This window comes from Diplotaxodon limnothrissa, linkage group LG9 (genome assembly GCF_057381915.1).
Source record: "Diplotaxodon limnothrissa isolate DT_005_m linkage group LG9, D_limnothrissa_male_GT1.1, whole genome shotgun sequence".
NCBI classification, from domain to species: Eukaryota; Metazoa; Chordata; class Actinopteri; order Cichliformes; family Cichlidae; genus Diplotaxodon; species Diplotaxodon limnothrissa.
Window position 1 is genome coordinate 11,881,309 of NC_140604.1, and position 17,596 is coordinate 11,898,904.

The following is a 17,596-nucleotide window of genomic DNA, read 5'->3' on the forward strand; positions in this document are numbered from 1 at the left end:
CTGCACGCCTGCCTTTTTAGCACACGGCGTCACGACTGCGCTGTGTGAGGGAGACGGATGCACTCTGGCTTCCACAAAACTCGTGTTTATTTGGACTGCATCTCCCCACTGTTAGTAAATCAAGGCGCTGAGCTTTAAGAGTCTTCGCCATGGGAGGAATAAGGAAGTCATCCTGTTTTATTCCTCATGCCAGGAATTATTTAAATAATAGATAACTGCTGGTGTAAATTTGCACCGCTGCGTTGCAAGGCTAATTGTTCCTGAATTATAGAGATGCAGTCAGCCAGATGTATGTAACGCAATTATCTCTGTGTGGTTTCAGGGCAAAATCCTGTCAACGAAAGAGGTTGGCTTCTTTCCAAGCGATGCTGTGAAGCCTTGCCCCTGCGTAAGTAGCATTTCCTTCCAGTCCTCTTGTAGTTCTAACTCACATTTGGCTACATTTATTCACCAGGCGTGTGGAGATAATTGGGAATTACGCTTATTTTACCTGGCAAAAGTAGAAAAACAACCCACAAGCTTCTATATTTAAAGCACGAGGAGTCCGGGTTGTTTTATGAGACACGAGCAGTTCACCACTTAATTTAAGCAAAGTACAAAATGATCTTTTAAGGAACAAGCAATGCTTCATGTTGTTCAGACTAATCCGGAGAAGGAAGGAAGGAAAAATTCCATGCATCTTCACCGACACGAGGGAATTATGAATTGTTTTGCTGGACTGTCATGTTCTGTTTGATAAAATGAAAATCAGACTCTGTCCCAGCTGCCTTAGGAACATGAGGCCTCCAGTAAATAACAAACTGTTATCACCTTATCTCACTGTTGTAAAGTTAAGAAGTGCATTAAGCTGTGTTATTGAGGTTGCACAGTGGAAAAGCTTGTGTTTTATAGAGGAGCGATGCACTCGCTTTTAAACAGGCACCAAGATTTTATTGGAGTGGTTTGTCTGCGTTGTGTCTGATAAGTGTCAGCATCGTGAGAATAACAAAAACACGTGTTCGTGGTTTTTTTCAGGTCCCGAAGCCCGTCGATTATTCCTCTCAACCTTGGTAGGTTCACCAAACAGCCCTCCCACTTTGTGCTGTTTTCACCTTCTTTTATCCACATGTAGTCGGAGTTTTAGTCTTTTTTACAACTGGACCTGTTTGGCTGCTGTGCTGTAGGTTTGCAGGCCCTATGGAGAGGCTGCAGGCAGAGGCGGAGCTTATCAACAGAGTCAACAGCACTTATCTGGTGCGCCATCGCAGCAGAGAGTACACAGAGTACGCCATCAGCATTAAGTAAGTCTGCTACTCTGTGCCACTAATAAAAGTTGCTACCTCAGATGCAGATTTGTGACAGAGGACAGTCAAGACTTGATTCTTGGCCCTCAAATATCAAATATCAGATCAAAGCTTTTATTTCCATTAATTTTAATACATTTTAATGTTGAGCTTGTGCAACAAATTACGTGTAATCAGAGTATGTAAAGTCAGCTGGGTATAAAACATTATTTGACTATAGTGCCGAAACCTCGATTAATTGCTTGAATTTTACATCTTTGTATTAAATGTTGTCGCTTATGAAAGCAGCTTCTAAAAATAGTATCCACAAAAGTAAAAAACAAATAATTCCTTCATATTTTTCTGCAATTTTTGAGTGGGGAGCTTTGTAGTATATAGATTTTATTGTCTTTGTTTTACATGGCAGTGTTTCTTGCCCCACTGTTGTTAGATTCCTCTGATGATGCCTTAAGCCAAACCACAGTATTGACCAATTGAACTCCCAGCTTTGCTCCATAAGTTGACAGATCGATTTATAGTCCTTTGTAAGGATGATGGGCTTTTCCTCTGAGGTTGAGTCTGTGGTTAACCACAGTGATATGTGTGAGATTTACCAAACCAGATGCCTATCATGGAGCAGCTTCTGGCTTAAGGCACATGTAATAGTATTCATTATGGTTTGACCTAAAACCCACAAAACAGCCTCAGTGGTTTATAATTAGAAGCATACAGCCATTTTAATCTTGGTAATGAGGAATTAACAAAGCCTTAGGGTGCTGGTGACCGTACTGATCTCTGTAACGTATCTCCGTGCTGTGAAAAGAGTCCCGTCATGTCCTCCTGTGGAGCCTCTGAGCTGGAATGCTTTCCTTAACAAGGAGTAAGCATGCTTCTCAGCAAGCAGTGGACACTACTTTGGACTTAATTTGAGTTTTTTTCCCCTCAAAGAAAGGAGCGCTTTCATGTTCCTTTTACGCTGAAGTCTTAATTGCATGTATGCACACAGACACTGAGCTCTGAGTAGCACAGAAAATGAATAAGACTGTTCAAGGTCATTAAAACCTCCCCATGGAGAGAGGCAGGATATAAAGAGGCACGTGTGGCTATGTGGCAATGACCACTGGAAATTATTACTCTCAAATGAAAATGCCCTCTGCTGCATTTCCTGTTTGTCATAGCAGAGCTGGCACAGGATTGTTTTTGATGATTTTGTCCAAATCGCCATGAGGCCTCGGTTACGTTTGAATTAGGCTGTAGCATTGTACCCTCTTATATTCTCCAGAAATAACACACAGTTCTGCCCGCGGAGAAGAGGGTTGGGTTTTTATTTAGCTCTGTATATAAATCATAAACAAGTATTATATTGCTAAAATCTTAAAATCCATAACCACATAATTTCCTCAGGGATTAATAGTTTCCTGTTTCTGATTCTAAAATTTCTGAGCACATTTTCAAACTGTTACAGGGTTATTTTTTTAACACTAACAGCTAGTACGATTGAAAATGTTTAGCTCTAGTGTGTCACTGTTTGATTTCATTGGATTTCAATTGAATTTTCATGGTTTGACAAAGACATTGAATTGTTATGTTGCTGAGACTAAGATGAAAAGCCCAATATTGTTGACGACTGCGCGCTACACATGTAGCTAAAGCTGAGCACGTTAGCCTAGCTTAGCACAGGCTAGCATAGGATGTGTACCAGTGCTGTGTCACACTCCAGTAAGTGCGCTAAATACAGCAAATCCACCATAAATAGTTACTACACAACTTCAAGTCTTTGGTGTTAGCGTAGCTTTAATAAAAGATGATACAGCAGGTTAATTATTAAGATTTGCTCTCTCTACGGTTTCATCAGTTTATAGAATAAAGTCACTCTTTAAGTTTTGCTGTTTCATCTGTGTTTGCACCAAAAAAGACAATTCTAAAAATACTGAAAGAATCGCATAACCTGAAACAACCGTCATCTGATTTCATGCATTTATGCACAAAAATGTTAAATGGAGTAAAAAATCCCTGATATTGTTGTCAAAGCACCTCTAAAAATGTTTTTTTATTCCTGCAGCCTTAGACCCCTATCAGCCACCCTGTTAATGCAAACACAAACATGCAGCTTTCAGTTACACACATGCGCACACTCGCTCCTGACCACCCATCATTCACATGTCACAAACCTTTGGGATCCTATGCATTACTGCGACGGCCCGGCTCTCCACGGGGGCTAGATGCCGGCCACCGATCGATGGCGGTGATCAGAGAGGGAAATTACACTCATAACTTATTCAATGGCCCACAGGTACAACAACGATGTGAAGCACATAAAGATCCTGACCAAGGAGGGCTCCTTCTACATTGCAGAGAACAAAAAGTTCAGGAGCATAGTAGTGAGTATTTTTCAGTCTTTTATTTTTTTTTTAAACTTCCACCACTGCAGTTCATAAATAAATAATCCTGTTCACTTAATGAAGTGTCAAAAACCTGAATTTTATTTCAGCAATGTGCACAAAAATAGCTATGATTAGAGCCGTGTTTATACTGACCCGAGGGCTTCAGCCTTATAGAGTCCAGAGCATATTGGAAAGGTTTACCATTTATGTGCCAGTTACTGAGGTTTTCAATATAATATTAAGATACTGGTTGCAAAACCAAATTTAAAAGGATATGGTTAAAGGCAACTTTTATTTGCTATAACTGGGGGAAAATAAGAATCCTCTTAAGGACATAAATGTGTTGATATGATTTCAAAATACTTGGATGTGTGTTTGAATGTGTTCAGGAGCTGATTGAGTACTACAAACATCACTCCCTGAGAGAAGGCTTTAGGAGTCTAGACACCACGCTGCAGTTTCCTTACCGAGAAACGGAGAACGCTGCTATGCACCGCTTCAACCGATCCGGTGGCAACAGTGAGTATACCGAGAATGACCTAGAATGGAAATAACGCAATAAACTAAAACACCACATTTTTTCAAATGAAAGCAGTGCGACTGGACCCCAATACATCCTTCATGTTAAAGGCCATCGCAGTCAGAGAGGAGCTAAAGTAAAAATATGATAGTTGTTTGCTTTTGTTTGTCCAGTGGAGACTCCCTCTCAATCGGAGCCTAGTGGCTCTCAGTGTTTTCATTAGCAGATTGTCTATGGATCTTTAATTTCCATGCATTTGAGGGACGACAGCAACCATCATACTAAACACAGCAAACATGGCCATGAATGGTAAATACACTGATTCTTATAGAGCGCTTTTCTACTCTCCCGGAGTACTCAAAGCATTCTATACAACATGCCTCATTCAGCCATTCACACCCACTCATACAAGCACTTCTAAACTCAAGTGCAACCTAAACTACATTCACACACATTCATACTCCGATGAACGCATTGGAGGGCAACTCGGGGTTAGTATCTTGCCCAAGGATATTTGGCATGCAGACTGGGGAAGCCAAGGATCGAACCACCAACCTTCCGATCAGTAGCTGATCTGCTCCACCACCTGAGCCACAGCCACCCAGAAGCAATGGTTGCCTAGTTTTTGCGTCAAAGCAGACTTTAACAGTTGGTTAACCAAAATAGTTAGCAATTAAGTAATTTCATGTGCAGCCATGACTTTTTAAGCCTGAGACATCTGACGGCAGTACATGCCGTCAGCTCACCAGCATCAGTGGACTCACACTGAAGCCAGTCATTCTTTTGATTGTTAAGTTTTTGTTTCATCCGGCAACACGCTGCTATTGCTGTTTCTGCCGATTTCCCGCCATCTCTGCTCTTGTTTTCTCTTCTATTTTCTCATCTGTCATCCTTCACAGCTCTGTTACACACTGCTTCAATTCACACAGGAGGATCTTTTAAGCCCTGAAAGAACTGGATGGCTCTTTAACAACTGTTATAAACAGCCCAGCCTCCTGACTTTAATTGTTTTTGACTCGGCTGTCAAACGGTGGTTGGCGAGTCTACTAAGCATGTCATTAGATTTGATAACAGTCTCTGGCCGATTGCTGAAGATCAAATCAATTTGAATGCCAGGGGAAAAGGGGGGAAACCAGTTAGAACTCTAAATAAGTTTGCACTATTAATCTGACTTAAGTTTAAATGGAATCTATTTCTCGTCACTTTTTAAATCTGTGTTATTTTGGATGATCTATTTAAGAAAAATTTAAATTCAGTACAATTCAGTTTTGATTATCTAGCACCAAATCACAGGTGTAAGGTCAAATATAACCTCAATATAAGAAAGCACTTGGCAATGGCGGGAAGGAAGAACTCCCTTTTAGCAGGAAGAAACGCGCAGCAGAACAAGGCTTATGGAGGGGCGGCCATCAGAGGGGAAAGATGAGAGAAAAAGGAGAGCACAGGGAAACAGGACAAAACAAAAACTACAGGAGAAAAATTTTATCACATGCTGGCGGTGATGAATAAACACTAGGGGAGTGAACAGAGGCGAGTGGAAAGGAGAGACTCGGTTTATCAAAGGAAGTCCTGCAGCAGTCTGAGCATCATAACTAAGAGAGGGTTCAGGGTCACCTGAGCCAGCCTTAACTATAAGCTTTATCAAAAAGGAAACTTTTAAGTCTAATCATAAAAGTAGAGAGTGTCTGTCTCTTGAATCCAAACTAGGAAGCTGAAGTCTCTGCCTCTACCTTTACTTTAAGAACTCTGGAAACTCTACAAACCACAAGTTAAGCCTGTAGTCTGAGAGCAAAGTGGTACTATGAGGTCATCAAGACATAAAATGTTGCAGAAGTTAAAACAGTGTCAGTATAGATGCTAATTTTAGTCCACGAAGGACTTCTGTAGCTGATTCTGTATATTTTTTTAAACAATTTGAACATGTAACATGCGTTATATAATATGATATAATATTAGGACTTTTATTTTTATTATTTTTATTAATTTTTACCCTAATCTATTCGTTATTTTAAGAGTAAAAAAGATTTTTAAAAAATGCTGATAATAAGATAGCATTTCACATGGGAGTAATTGTATCGAATGTGGGATATTTCACATCATTTCACATGCCAGACAGCTGGAAACCTTTAAGCATCCTCACCGGTGACGATTTAAGCAGCAGGATTTCTTTTTCTACCCGTGTCATAATGAAAAAACGTGTGACATCTCAAGACAAAGCAGCTGTTGACAGCAACACTTCTGATAGGTTTGGGGGCTGTACAAGAACACAGTGATGATTAAGATTATTTATGTATCCAGCCGCTGCTTTGATTTATAATGAATGAATAAAGGAGAATGCAGTATCCAATAACACGGTTTCTTCTTTGTAATTGAACAATTCGGTTCGACTCAGTTTTATTTATATAGAGCCAATTCACAGCAACAGCGCCTTTATATTGTAAGGTAAAGGTCACACAACATTAGAAAGAAACCCCATCATATGGCCTCCTATGAGCAAGCACTTGGCAACAGTGGTAAGGAAAAACTCCCTTTAAACAGGAAGAAACTTCAAGCAGGCGTGGGGTTTGTAACTGTGAAGAAATGTGTTTTTAGACAAAGACAAACAAAAACAAACAAGCTTTTGTTGTGGGAAAAGCTGGCATGCATAAATCCCTTTATCTTTGACTAGAAATGGAAAAAATTCATTATCTGGGGTTTAAATCCACTCAGTTAACTGTTTGCAATCTTCAAACTGAAGTAGAGAGGGATCCTTGCCTTAAAAACCATAAATGTTTACCCCACGCAAGAAGAAACATAAATATTAAGCTCAGCCCGCCAGGCAAAGCACTACTGCCCATTGACTGCTAATTGGAAAATCAACCAAGTGATCACAGTCAGTGGTAAAATGATGATTTCATTTGATGCCTGCATGCCGCTGCGTGCTTTGGAGAAGTCCCTGGCTTGCAGACGATCACGTTTCAAGCGGCAGAAATGTGAACAGATTGTACTGAGCTGTTTGCTTGTTCTAAAGCGGGGCCTGTTGTTCAAACTCAGCATCAAGACACAAGTTGAGACAGCTCCAATCCAAATTTGTTTTGGAGGGTTGTTGTGGTGTGCCCCTCTGTCTTGTAGGCAGCCTGCATTTTTCTCGCTTTCACTTTTAAACGACTCGTGTTTTGATTTCTACTTTCCCAAAGCACTGCTGGAAATCTCCCAATTAACGTTTGTGCTTTGTTTTTGTCGACTGCTTCGTAGTTAGAGAAACTGATTGATTGATATTTCCTTTTTTGCCCATCGTTACAAAGGAAGAAATACTGGCGTTTAGTTAGCTGAAATGTATCCGTGGTGTGCAGGTTTCTAACTCTCGTCCTCATCTTGTGGGAAGCCGCAGCGTGTATGTGTGAGTGTGTGTGTGTGTGTGTGAGTGCGCTGTCGGTCTTCCTCCCCTCTATTATTCACCCGGCTCACATTGTGCATTCCGGTGTGGTCCACAAATCAGATTGTGCAAAAATGAAGCATGTAAGATGCAGCTGGTGTTTCGGTGGCTGTTTGAAGTGGAGCGCGATCCCTCTTCATATTGCTCGTACCTAGACACCATTAGGGGTTGCTGAGCTGTCTCTCAGTGCGCTGATTAGTATTCATTTTAAAAACCACTAGAGCCCTGCTCCTCTTACAGCATATCAATAACCCAGGCCAGTTAACTTGCCAGCAGTATTGTTGGGAGCGGCACATTTTTCATAAAGTTTGGGCATTTATCAGTCATTGCGGGGATTAGATTTTCTATTCCCACTGGCTGAAATGTAGGCTCCTGTGCAGAGGTGGCTTTAGAAACCCGAATGAGGGGTAGACTGGGGGCACGCTTTTAAAAGAACGGCAGCAGATTTGAAAAATGAGCAGAAGACTTGAATTTAAAGTGCTCGTTCTGTTCTCGGAAATAATGAACTGTGCATTAGTCATAATTACTTACTGTATGACATGCACTATATTGCCAAAAGCATTCACTCCCCCAACCAAATCACTGAATTCAGGTATTCCAGTCACCTCCATGGACACAGATGTATAAATTCAGGCATGCAGACTGCTTCTACAAACATTTGTGAAAGAGTGGGTCTCTCTCAGGAGCTCAGAGAATTCCAGGATGGCCAGTCATAATATTTCATCACTACTAAATATTCCACAGTCAGCTGTTAGTGGTATTATAACAACTCAGCCGTGAAAGTGGTAGGCCATGTAACATCACAGAGCAGGGTGAGTGGATGCTGAGGCGCGTGGTGGACAGAGGTCACCAACGTTCTGCAGACCTCCAAACGTCATGAGGCCTTCAGATTAGCTCAAGAACAGTGCATAGAGAGCTTCAGTGCAGAAGTGCTTTCTGGATGCATCAGAGAGCAACTTGGGGTGGTTGGTCTCTTACCCAAGGATATTTGGCATGCAGAAAAGGCAGCCAGGAATTGAACCACCAACCTTCCGATCAGTACACCTGCTCTACAGCCACCCCGCTCATAAGAGTATGACACAGCTCCATTTAGGCGAGGTTTGTGTCATTTCAGGATTCATGTATGATCATTTTGGTTGTTCTGGATGTTGTTGAATTGCAACACTGCACTCTGCATACTATATGTATGTGGAATACGTTTTCCATGATCCTTTCTTTTTTGGTTGTTTTGTTCACCACAGTTTAACTTTTCTGGACTAAAATAATCACTGGCATCTGTTTAAGTCGACTACATTTATTCTCTGCGGTCTGTTTCTGTACTTTAGCAACACAACTGAGCAAAAAAGAACCCTTTTCATTGTTAGCATTTTACCCTGACTGTTCTCATGCCAAACTTTCTCTGCTTCTTTAGTTACGTTCCAAAAAAACCCCACGAACACCAAGGTGCTAATACTGTCAGGGTTAGAGGTTCTATTTCCCACAGCAAGGCAGTGACACTGCCAACTCTCAGACGTTACTGGAACAGGATCAGTTTCTGTAGCTGCCTCCTCTGCCAATAGGAGACAGACTGGAAGACAGACGGAAATACAAATGCAGTGGTTCTCTGGTGGGTTGTTTTTCAAGCTGTACGCCGAGATAAAGGCACAGTTAGTCTTTGTAAAGAAGAATCTGCGACATTTTCAGGTTCAGAAACAGCCTGCACAAAAGCAATTAGAGCACCCTCGAAAAATCCTGTAATAGTGGAATGTGAAATAAAGAAACGGGGTACATTACCGTGTTTTTTGAGCATCTGCAAGTTGGGGAGAATATTACAGCTACGTCTCCAACTGTGCAAAAATCCCCCTTCGCGCTGTAATTGTGAGTAGACTGCATGTTCTTCTCAATTAAATGCAATAAAGCGAAGATGTCATCCCTCATTAGCGAGGCAGGAGTCCTTTTAGCAAAGTGGAACAAGATATGTCATCGCTTTGTGTCTCAACAACATTTTAGGAGCAGTGCACATTTTTAGGACCTTCAGTGTTTCCTTTAATTCAGCGATGGCAATTAGACAAAGACCCTCTTCTCGCTTTTGCACATTTATAACGGCCGTTTGATAGCTTGTTACTGTGTTTTCTATTCCATATCAAGTGACTGTAGAAGATTTTTGAACGTGAGAGGCTTTTAGAATTCAAAATTCTCACCTTTAGTCATCGACAAATTGCTGCAAGTTTTGATAAATGTTATGGTTTGATCTCATATTTGAGTTTGGGAGAAAAAAGATTAGAATTATAATTATAGTTCCAAAAACACAGTAAATACTTTTAGGGGCACAAATTAATTAACCACCGAACATCAGTGAAAGAGCTGCTTCCAGTGGCTGTGTAGATAAGTCTCACTGGCTCTCCCCCTGTGCCTGTCATCATTTATTTTTCATCAAACTGCGACTGTGTGGTTTTTTTTTAAATACCTCTGAAAAAGAAAGATCAAATTTTTTTTACAAAACATGCTTTTTTTTCCCTTCTCCTTTGCTTCTCTCTCCTTCCATCCCTACCCATTCCTGCCCTCCTCTACCCCGTCTTGCATCTCTCCACCCCCCTGCCTGGCCTGCACTGCCTCCGCCCTGCCATAGCCCCATTGCTCTGCGGCCTCTCTCTTCTAACTCCTGCCGGCTACAGCTTTGTACCTCCTTCCTCTGCTCCCTTCTGGTCAGGTACAGGTATTGGTTCTCTCTCTCTCTCCCTGTCTTTGCCTGTCACTTTAACACTGGGTCTCTTTCTCTCTTCACCTCGCCTGTTGATGGCTGCTCGGGAACGCTGGCTGTCCGTTTGCGTCACTGCATGAAAATCTGGGCCTTTTCCATCTTTCATGTAGCTTCTCATTGAACCGTCTCACCTCTTGTGTAGTTTTGCACTCATACATGCCATTCTGTACAAATTGCATGTTTGTACGATGTGTGTCCACATTTTTGCATGTGCCTGCTTGTGTGTGTGTGTGTGAGGTGCACCTTTAAGAAAAAGAGTAGAGTGTGTGAGATGTTTTCCACAGTTGGTATGTGGCTGGGTTTTGTGTGTGCTTGTCCAGGTCTGTCTGTCAAAGTAAAGGTGGAAGTGTCCAAATACACAGAGCTCCTCTATATTAGATATTCTATCCCTACGGCCAGCTTGTAGAGGTCTGACATTCCATTTCCACATGTCAGCTTTGCCCAGTCGGACCACCGGTCAGCGTCTGAAAGGGAAGAGAGCCGGCAGGGTGGGATGGAGCTAGCTAGCCGGCTCCACATGTGTCTCTCACACCGCTGTCTGCTCAGCAGGAGACATGTAGTCTAACACAGACTGCTGTCAGAACCCTGCTAAAGCTAAAGCTATGACTCTAAAGCTATGCACAGCTCTTACACTCAGAGTAGTGAGTTTGTACAAAGTCGCCAGAAGTCAAATTACCTGGCTGAAATTCCAGCTTGATGTACAAAATTGGCAGTTTTTTACATAAAATAGTTCCTTTTGTTCATACTAGATTCTAGCTAGTTTTATGAAGAACAGCTGGCTGAATTTGGCTGTGTAATTAAAACTTTTCCTTCATTATATTTGCTCTGTGGTTTTATTTTCTTGAATACTTTAGATGAAAGGATCAGAGACGCTGGAATTTTATTGACGCTGTGGGGGAGGGGCGGTGAAGGTCCTTTCTATCTTTGTGTGAAAGGAAGAAAAATAAAATTGGTGACCAAAAAGAAACCTGTAGTTGTCAAAGTTAGACGTGTGTAACTCCAGGCCTCTCCACCTCTCTGTCTGTATGAGCGTCTACATGTTGCAACCGATGTGTTTGAACTCGTCGTCAGCAAAAACCATGGATGAGCACATTCTCTCTTTTTCGTCCTGTTTTGCATCCCCCTCATTTTCTTTTCTCTTCCTGCAGTGTTTACCCCCAAAGTGATTGGTGTGGCAATAGCGCGGTACGACTTCAGCTCACGCGACACCCGGGAGCTCTCTCTGCAGGAGGGAGACGTGGTTAAGATCTACACCAAGTCGGGAGCTAATGGCTGGTGGAGGGGCGAGGTCAACGGCAGGGTGAGTGGAAACCTTAAGGTGCTCAATGGCAAATTGTGGGAGGGGGGGCTTGGTTTTGCCTTCCAGGATATCATCTTTTTCTAAAATTCCCAAAAATCCCCATGTTGGTGGGCAGCATGCCATTATTCTCCTTTAAAAACAATCAACCTTGATATAAAGTATGTATCTGTCAGTATTGTTTAATCAAGGCACAGAAGTTTGTATTAGCAGTCTTCACTCTGAAATGATTCTAGCTGCTAAATTCTTAAATCCAATTTTGGGTAGCAGTAAAAGCGGGCGTTTTGCAGAAGAAAAATTTGGCAGATATTTTTGTCTGTGGCTACCTGGAAGGGGCTGTTCAGACTCAGTCTATTTTTTCATTAGTCAGTTGTGTGCAGTATTTATGTTTCCACATATCCTGTTGGAAGGATTCATTTGCTGCTCTTACATCACTTAAATGCATACGTTTTTCCAATGCCAGGAGCGCTCTCTAATCAGGTGTTAAATTCTGAGCGAAAAGGCAGGAAATCTGTGCGTCGACTCCCACTCGTGGCTGGAGTTTAGGTCGGCGGCGAGCGGCGGACTGAGTGCGTGCTTGTGTGTAAATAATGTGTTTGTGCTGCGAGTGTGAAGTGAACAGCTGCAGTAAATGGAGCTTTTCACTTTTACTAAGCCTGATGTGTGCACTGATGCCACTCTTAAAAAAACTAAGGAGGGGGAGAAGAGTCTGTGAAGTGCTGCTAGTGTCTCTTTAGGGCAAGCAGCCAGTAAAAACAGTTGGTATTACTTTTGTTGGCTCTTTCTATTTAAAATTCCAATATATCAGTACAATGATATCACATCATTAAAGCAATACAACAGTTTTTTTTTATTTTACCAAGTTGCTATTGGCCAATCAGTATCTGCATGTATCTCGTCTGGTATGTGCTGATTTAAACAATTTTTCTGAGCATAATGCAGATAAATATGCTATATAGTTTCTTTAAAGTCAGTTACCCCATTATTTTTTCCCTTTGCCACTGACCCACTGTAGACAGATATGTAAAATAATCAGTTGATTATGTGTGGTTTTATGACATGTCATGGGCGTTGACTCACAGTTTAACTACACTTCTCAAAAAATGAAGGAAACCATCACAATAGCACTAAAACAGGAGGATGTAAACACAGACCAGACCTGTGGCGTTTAAAGACGAGGATGACCGTGACAGAAACACTTGATCAGCTCAGTATAACACAAGGCCAAGTGAACACAGCTGCACTGGAGAGGAAACGCCCAAAAAAGGGAATGGTTTTGGAAGTGGTGACGACAAACCGGGGCTTTGTCCTTATCCCTTCTGACTGTTTTTCCCTAGTTTTGCTTTTTGTTAGATTCGTAGCTGCTGACGGCGTTTGATGGTACTTGCAAACCATTCAGGTTGTACTGGTAGTCCAGCTCCTCCAAGATGGCGCATCTATATGTGCTTTTGTTAAAAATGTTTGCTGTGCTTTCCAGCACACACTCATCAGCATGGAGGAGATACCAGGAGGTGAGCTTTAAATGAGGAGAGCTGGACAGGGCAGTAGAAAGGCATCAAAGCAGCAGCAACAGCTCTTTACTGGGTCCTGGTTACATCTGCAAAGTGTCTGAAGTAGCAACAGCTGAAGCAGACTGAGAAAATGATGACTGATGGCGACATTCGACCCCTGTCTGGTTACTAATCTCAGTCTCTTTTCCCCCCTCAGGTGGGCTGGTTTCCATCCACATACGTTGAAGAGTGCGAGGAGTGAAAGGGCCCGCGTGAGGGAAAAAAGAGGAAGATAAAAGAAGAAGGGCAGCGGTGGAGTAAGCAAACCGATCTCATGACAGTGACTGAGTGAGCTTTTGCACCCCCGTCTGCTCCCGCGTTACTTTTCAGAGTGAAGCAGACGGCTTCGCTCACCTCCACGGTGCCCTGTTGCCTAAAACCATCCCGGAAGCCTTTGGGAGAGGAAAGGACTATAGTACGCTGCAGATGCAGAGATGCACAGTCATTTCTGCTTGACTCTGTGTGGCTAAGCGACTCCACCGACTAGCAGCTTGCCTGTCAGCAGGGCACAGGTCTTCGCCAGACACCCCCAACCCACCCCCTCGCCCTCCTCCTCTCCCCCTCACTTCATCCGTCCATCCATAATTCATCCTCCACTTCCTTCCTCCCTGCCCTAGCCAGCCGCAGCGCCACAACTCCCACCTGTTTCCGCTTGCCAAGTCGGCCGTTGCCTGAACTGTCAGCAGCAGATACTCAAACGCCGCTCTTCCATTCATCCGCTCATCCATTCATCCATCTACACCCCCCCTTATCGCTCTGTGTGGGAATAGAGTCATCTGAGAGTTGGGAGACACTTCAGTTTTCCTTTTTTTCCCCTTTCATCCTCATGTCTGAAGGGATTTCAGTCAGTTTTGACCTTGCCTGCCTGTTTTTTTCCACTAATGCAGGTGGATATTGATGACTTGATGACCCAGATTCATACACACATACGCGCGCGTGTACCACCCACCTCTCCTCTCCCTTCAGATTATTATCGCCGCACACTTGCACACGCACTCTTCCAGGAGATGTAAGAGAGGGATGGTGTCGGATAGCATCGCTGCACAGTGCCAGCAATTGATCGCTGTTGTTCCTATTTTCCTTCCACCTCCTACATTCTTTATCTCCAGACCAGCCTCTCATGCTTTTTAGTTGTCTTGGCCGTTAGCGATCCCCACGCTCTTATCGGTGGCAGCTCTGTCAACAAGAGCCCATCCGCCAAGGGTTTATCTTATTGGAGGCATTAGCGGCTCGTCGGGGGTGGTGGTGGCGGTGGAAGGGGGAGGGGACAAACCACGCTACCTGGAAGCCACCTGCTACCTTAGCACTGAACGGCAGAAAAGAAAAGCACATACACAGCCCCAGCCTTGTTCTTCCCCAGTTTATCGTCTCATCGTTTCTTAGCATGTTTTGAGCTGTTGTTCCAGTTTCATCGTGTGCAGGTTTGATAAACACGGCTGATTACGTTCCAGAGGCTGCACTGGTCGACCAGGAGAGGCTATACTAACACCGACACCTGTCTCACAGAAATGGACTAGAAAAAAAATATAAAAAAAATATATTTTAAGTAGTCTAGAAGGACTAACGTCATCTTTTAGAAACCTTTCTGTCACGCTTATATCTGCCTTCCCCCACCGCCCTCACCCCGGTTGTGCACATGCTTCCTTAGTAAGAGTAAAAGCGGATTTTCCCACATTTGAAGGAATAAAAACCTTCACAGAGACGCAAGCTGTGCACGCTTTTAATGTTAACATCAACGGCAGAAAGGAGAAAGGTGCCAGAGGACACAGATCCAACATAGTGATCATGCACGCTGGACATGGAGGACTCCTCAGTAGCTGGCTTTGTGTAGCTTTGTTTAGCAATGAAATATTTGTTGGCTGTAACCTCAAATCATGTCTTTTTTCTATTTTTCAATGTGTACATACTGAAACTTTTATTTAATCGATGGTTGGTGATGTCTTTCCTCACAGTCGCCCTGTCATAGAGCAGTCCACATCGCATGTATTATGTAAGGATGGTCAAAACACTACTTTGAACTAGTCCTTTAATGTCTAGTAAGTTGTTGTTTGTCTGCATTTCTTCATTTTTCCTTCTTTTTTTTTTAACCATGCAGTTCAGCTAAAATATGATCGCATTTGTCATTGGAGCACACTGCAGGGAAGCTTAAGGAGCAGCTTAAGTGGAAACTATGGTGAAATTCTCTTGTAGACGTTGAGTTTTCAGAGTTTGTATTGATTTGACGAGATGAAAGAAACCATCGCTCTTCAGCTAACTCGAGAATCAGCCCGCAGGGCAATCCTTCCAGTCAGAGCTAGCCCTTCCACTGTCACGTCTGCACTGCGGTGATGCCACTGAGTATCACATTTTCTGAATTTAAGTAACGATTTATTATGAAGCAAGCCATTTATATACGCTTAATGGAGCCATTATAGTTGAAAGTCATTAATAACTCCTTGTCAGCGCCGTCTCTCCACGCCTTTTGTGATATGTAGGAGAAATGTGTTTTATATGCAGACGTTTTCTTAAAGAACTAGACCGAAGGATCGCGTTGTCATATGTTTGTGCCGTCTCCCTGCCTACCCGACACACTTTCCTCTGCTCATCAACAGTGTCGTTAAGTGACCACTAGATGGAAGCATTTTAAACACAGCCTAGCAGCCACTTCTCACTCTGCAAAAGTTTGGGCATGACATCATCTGATTAGGAGGTGAACGATATTAAAGGAAACAGCTGGCAGCAGGCTCAGACGTGCTGCTGCGAGCGTGAGAAACAGAGGAAGCTGTGAAAGACAAGCCCAGAGTATCAAAGTACAAAAGGAGGGTTGTTTAAACTGCTCCTTGGGCAGATACCACCATGACTTTTATTTTTTATTTTTTTGACGTGTATTGATCATTTCTGATGTTCGAGAAACTTCTCATCAAGTAAGAGCCTTCAGGACCTCCTGCTCTCCAGCACGACTGCTGTCTCCGAACAGTCAAACATGAGATTTGAGAGTGAGAGAGAGTTGTGCTGCAGAAGGAGCACACCTCTCTCCCGTCTGGGGAGAACTGGAGAGCTGGAGTGGGCTCCTCTAATCGCAGACTCTGGTAATCCACTCCTGCTCTCCCTCCTCCACCCAGATGAACTCTGACAGCGGGGCCATTTACAGCTGCAGGCAAGTGTGCCTCCAGATTTTTTCTTTTCTTTTTTTTTGTGGGCAGGAGGGACGGGAGGAAGGCTCAAGGGTATCTGTGATCTAATCATTACACCATCTCCTCACCTCAGCGACCCTGCTGCATCCATCTCTCTGTCGGCTCCCCTCTCTCTTGCTCTATCTCACCGTGTCACTCCCCTCCTCTCTCTCCCACTCGCTCTTTACTGCTCTCTTTCCCCATCTATCTTTCATCCAATCTCCGTCTCCTCTGTTTCTCTCTGTATTCCGTCCCTCAACCCGACGCTCTGTAGGCTGTGACCGCCGCTGTGTGTTGGTGGGAGGAGAATCGGAGATTCTGTATTACGAGGAGGCAGAGAGGCTCAATTGGAAAACAAGCCCAGCAAAATGAGGACTAGTTTAATTTTACCGCAAATTAATAGGCCGGGAGAAATGATGCCAGTTAGAGAATGAATTAGAATTTACTCTCGCTATTGTGATCCCCTTGGTGTATGCACAGATTATTTCCATATGCACAGGCACATCCCACGTGGGAAAATCATTTTGACTGAATTCAGGGCTGTGTTGTTGTATTAACCTGAAACACAACTCAAATATGAAGAAAACATGGATTTTTTTTTTCTTCCTTCTGTTTTTTTTTTTTTTTTTAGTCAGTACTTCCTGTGGACTAAAGTTTGCATTGTCTGTGTTCATGCTTTTGTTATTTCAATGAAGCCAAAGATGTATGCTGTACTTACTGTTATGTCTCATAACCACGGTACCCAACCGCTGTGGCCTAACTCTAAAACTGTGCAATCCTGAGTGTGTAGCATATCCCTGTATTGTTGCTGTACTATACTGTAAATGATGTACATAGCACATAATAAAGATATACAGTACACAGCTTCTTCTGATGCACTTGTATTTCATGTCTTTTTTTAATAGATTTTTCTTAATTTTGAGAGATTGTAGTTTGAGTGTCAAGCCCTGGAGCTGAAACAACACAAATGCCAAAAATGTCAGTTCCTCAAATGTCCACATGAGGCTGACTCCAAACGTGAGTCAAATCCAATTGATCCCCACTGTTAAAATGCACATTTTTACAGCACAAATAAAGATGTTTAAAGTCTGATTAAAAATATATTTTTATATCTATTGCATATTTACACCATGACAGCTTTATAGGGGTTGAATTTTTATATATGTCACTCTATATTTAATTTGAATTAAAGTATGCATTATGTGGGGCGTGGTTTCTTTGTATGACAGGTGGATGTCAATCCGGTTGTTCGGTCTGACGTCACTAGCCGTGTCTG

At 42.8% G+C, this 17,596-nt stretch overlaps 1 protein-coding gene across 1 annotated transcript in view; it reads left to right on the plus strand.

Moving 5' to 3' along the window:
* The window catches only part of vav3a (vav guanine nucleotide exchange factor 3a), a 93,559-nt gene extending 79,167 nt beyond the window's left edge, over positions 1 to 14,392 (plus strand). Inside the window, exons 21-27 of the mRNA XM_085362717.1 lie at positions 323 to 388; positions 1,015 to 1,049; positions 1,164 to 1,280; positions 3,556 to 3,643; positions 4,036 to 4,165; positions 11,470 to 11,621; positions 13,326 to 14,392. Of these exons, the coding sequence (XP_085218843.1) occupies positions 323 to 388; positions 1,015 to 1,049; positions 1,164 to 1,280; positions 3,556 to 3,643; positions 4,036 to 4,165; positions 11,470 to 11,621; positions 13,326 to 13,370 (633 nt within the window). The 3' untranslated portion in view covers positions 13,371 to 14,392. The remainder of the gene's footprint in view (positions 1 to 322; positions 389 to 1,014; positions 1,050 to 1,163; positions 1,281 to 3,555; positions 3,644 to 4,035; positions 4,166 to 11,469; positions 11,622 to 13,325) is intronic.
* Positions 14,393 to 17,596: the final 3,204 nt, after the last annotated feature.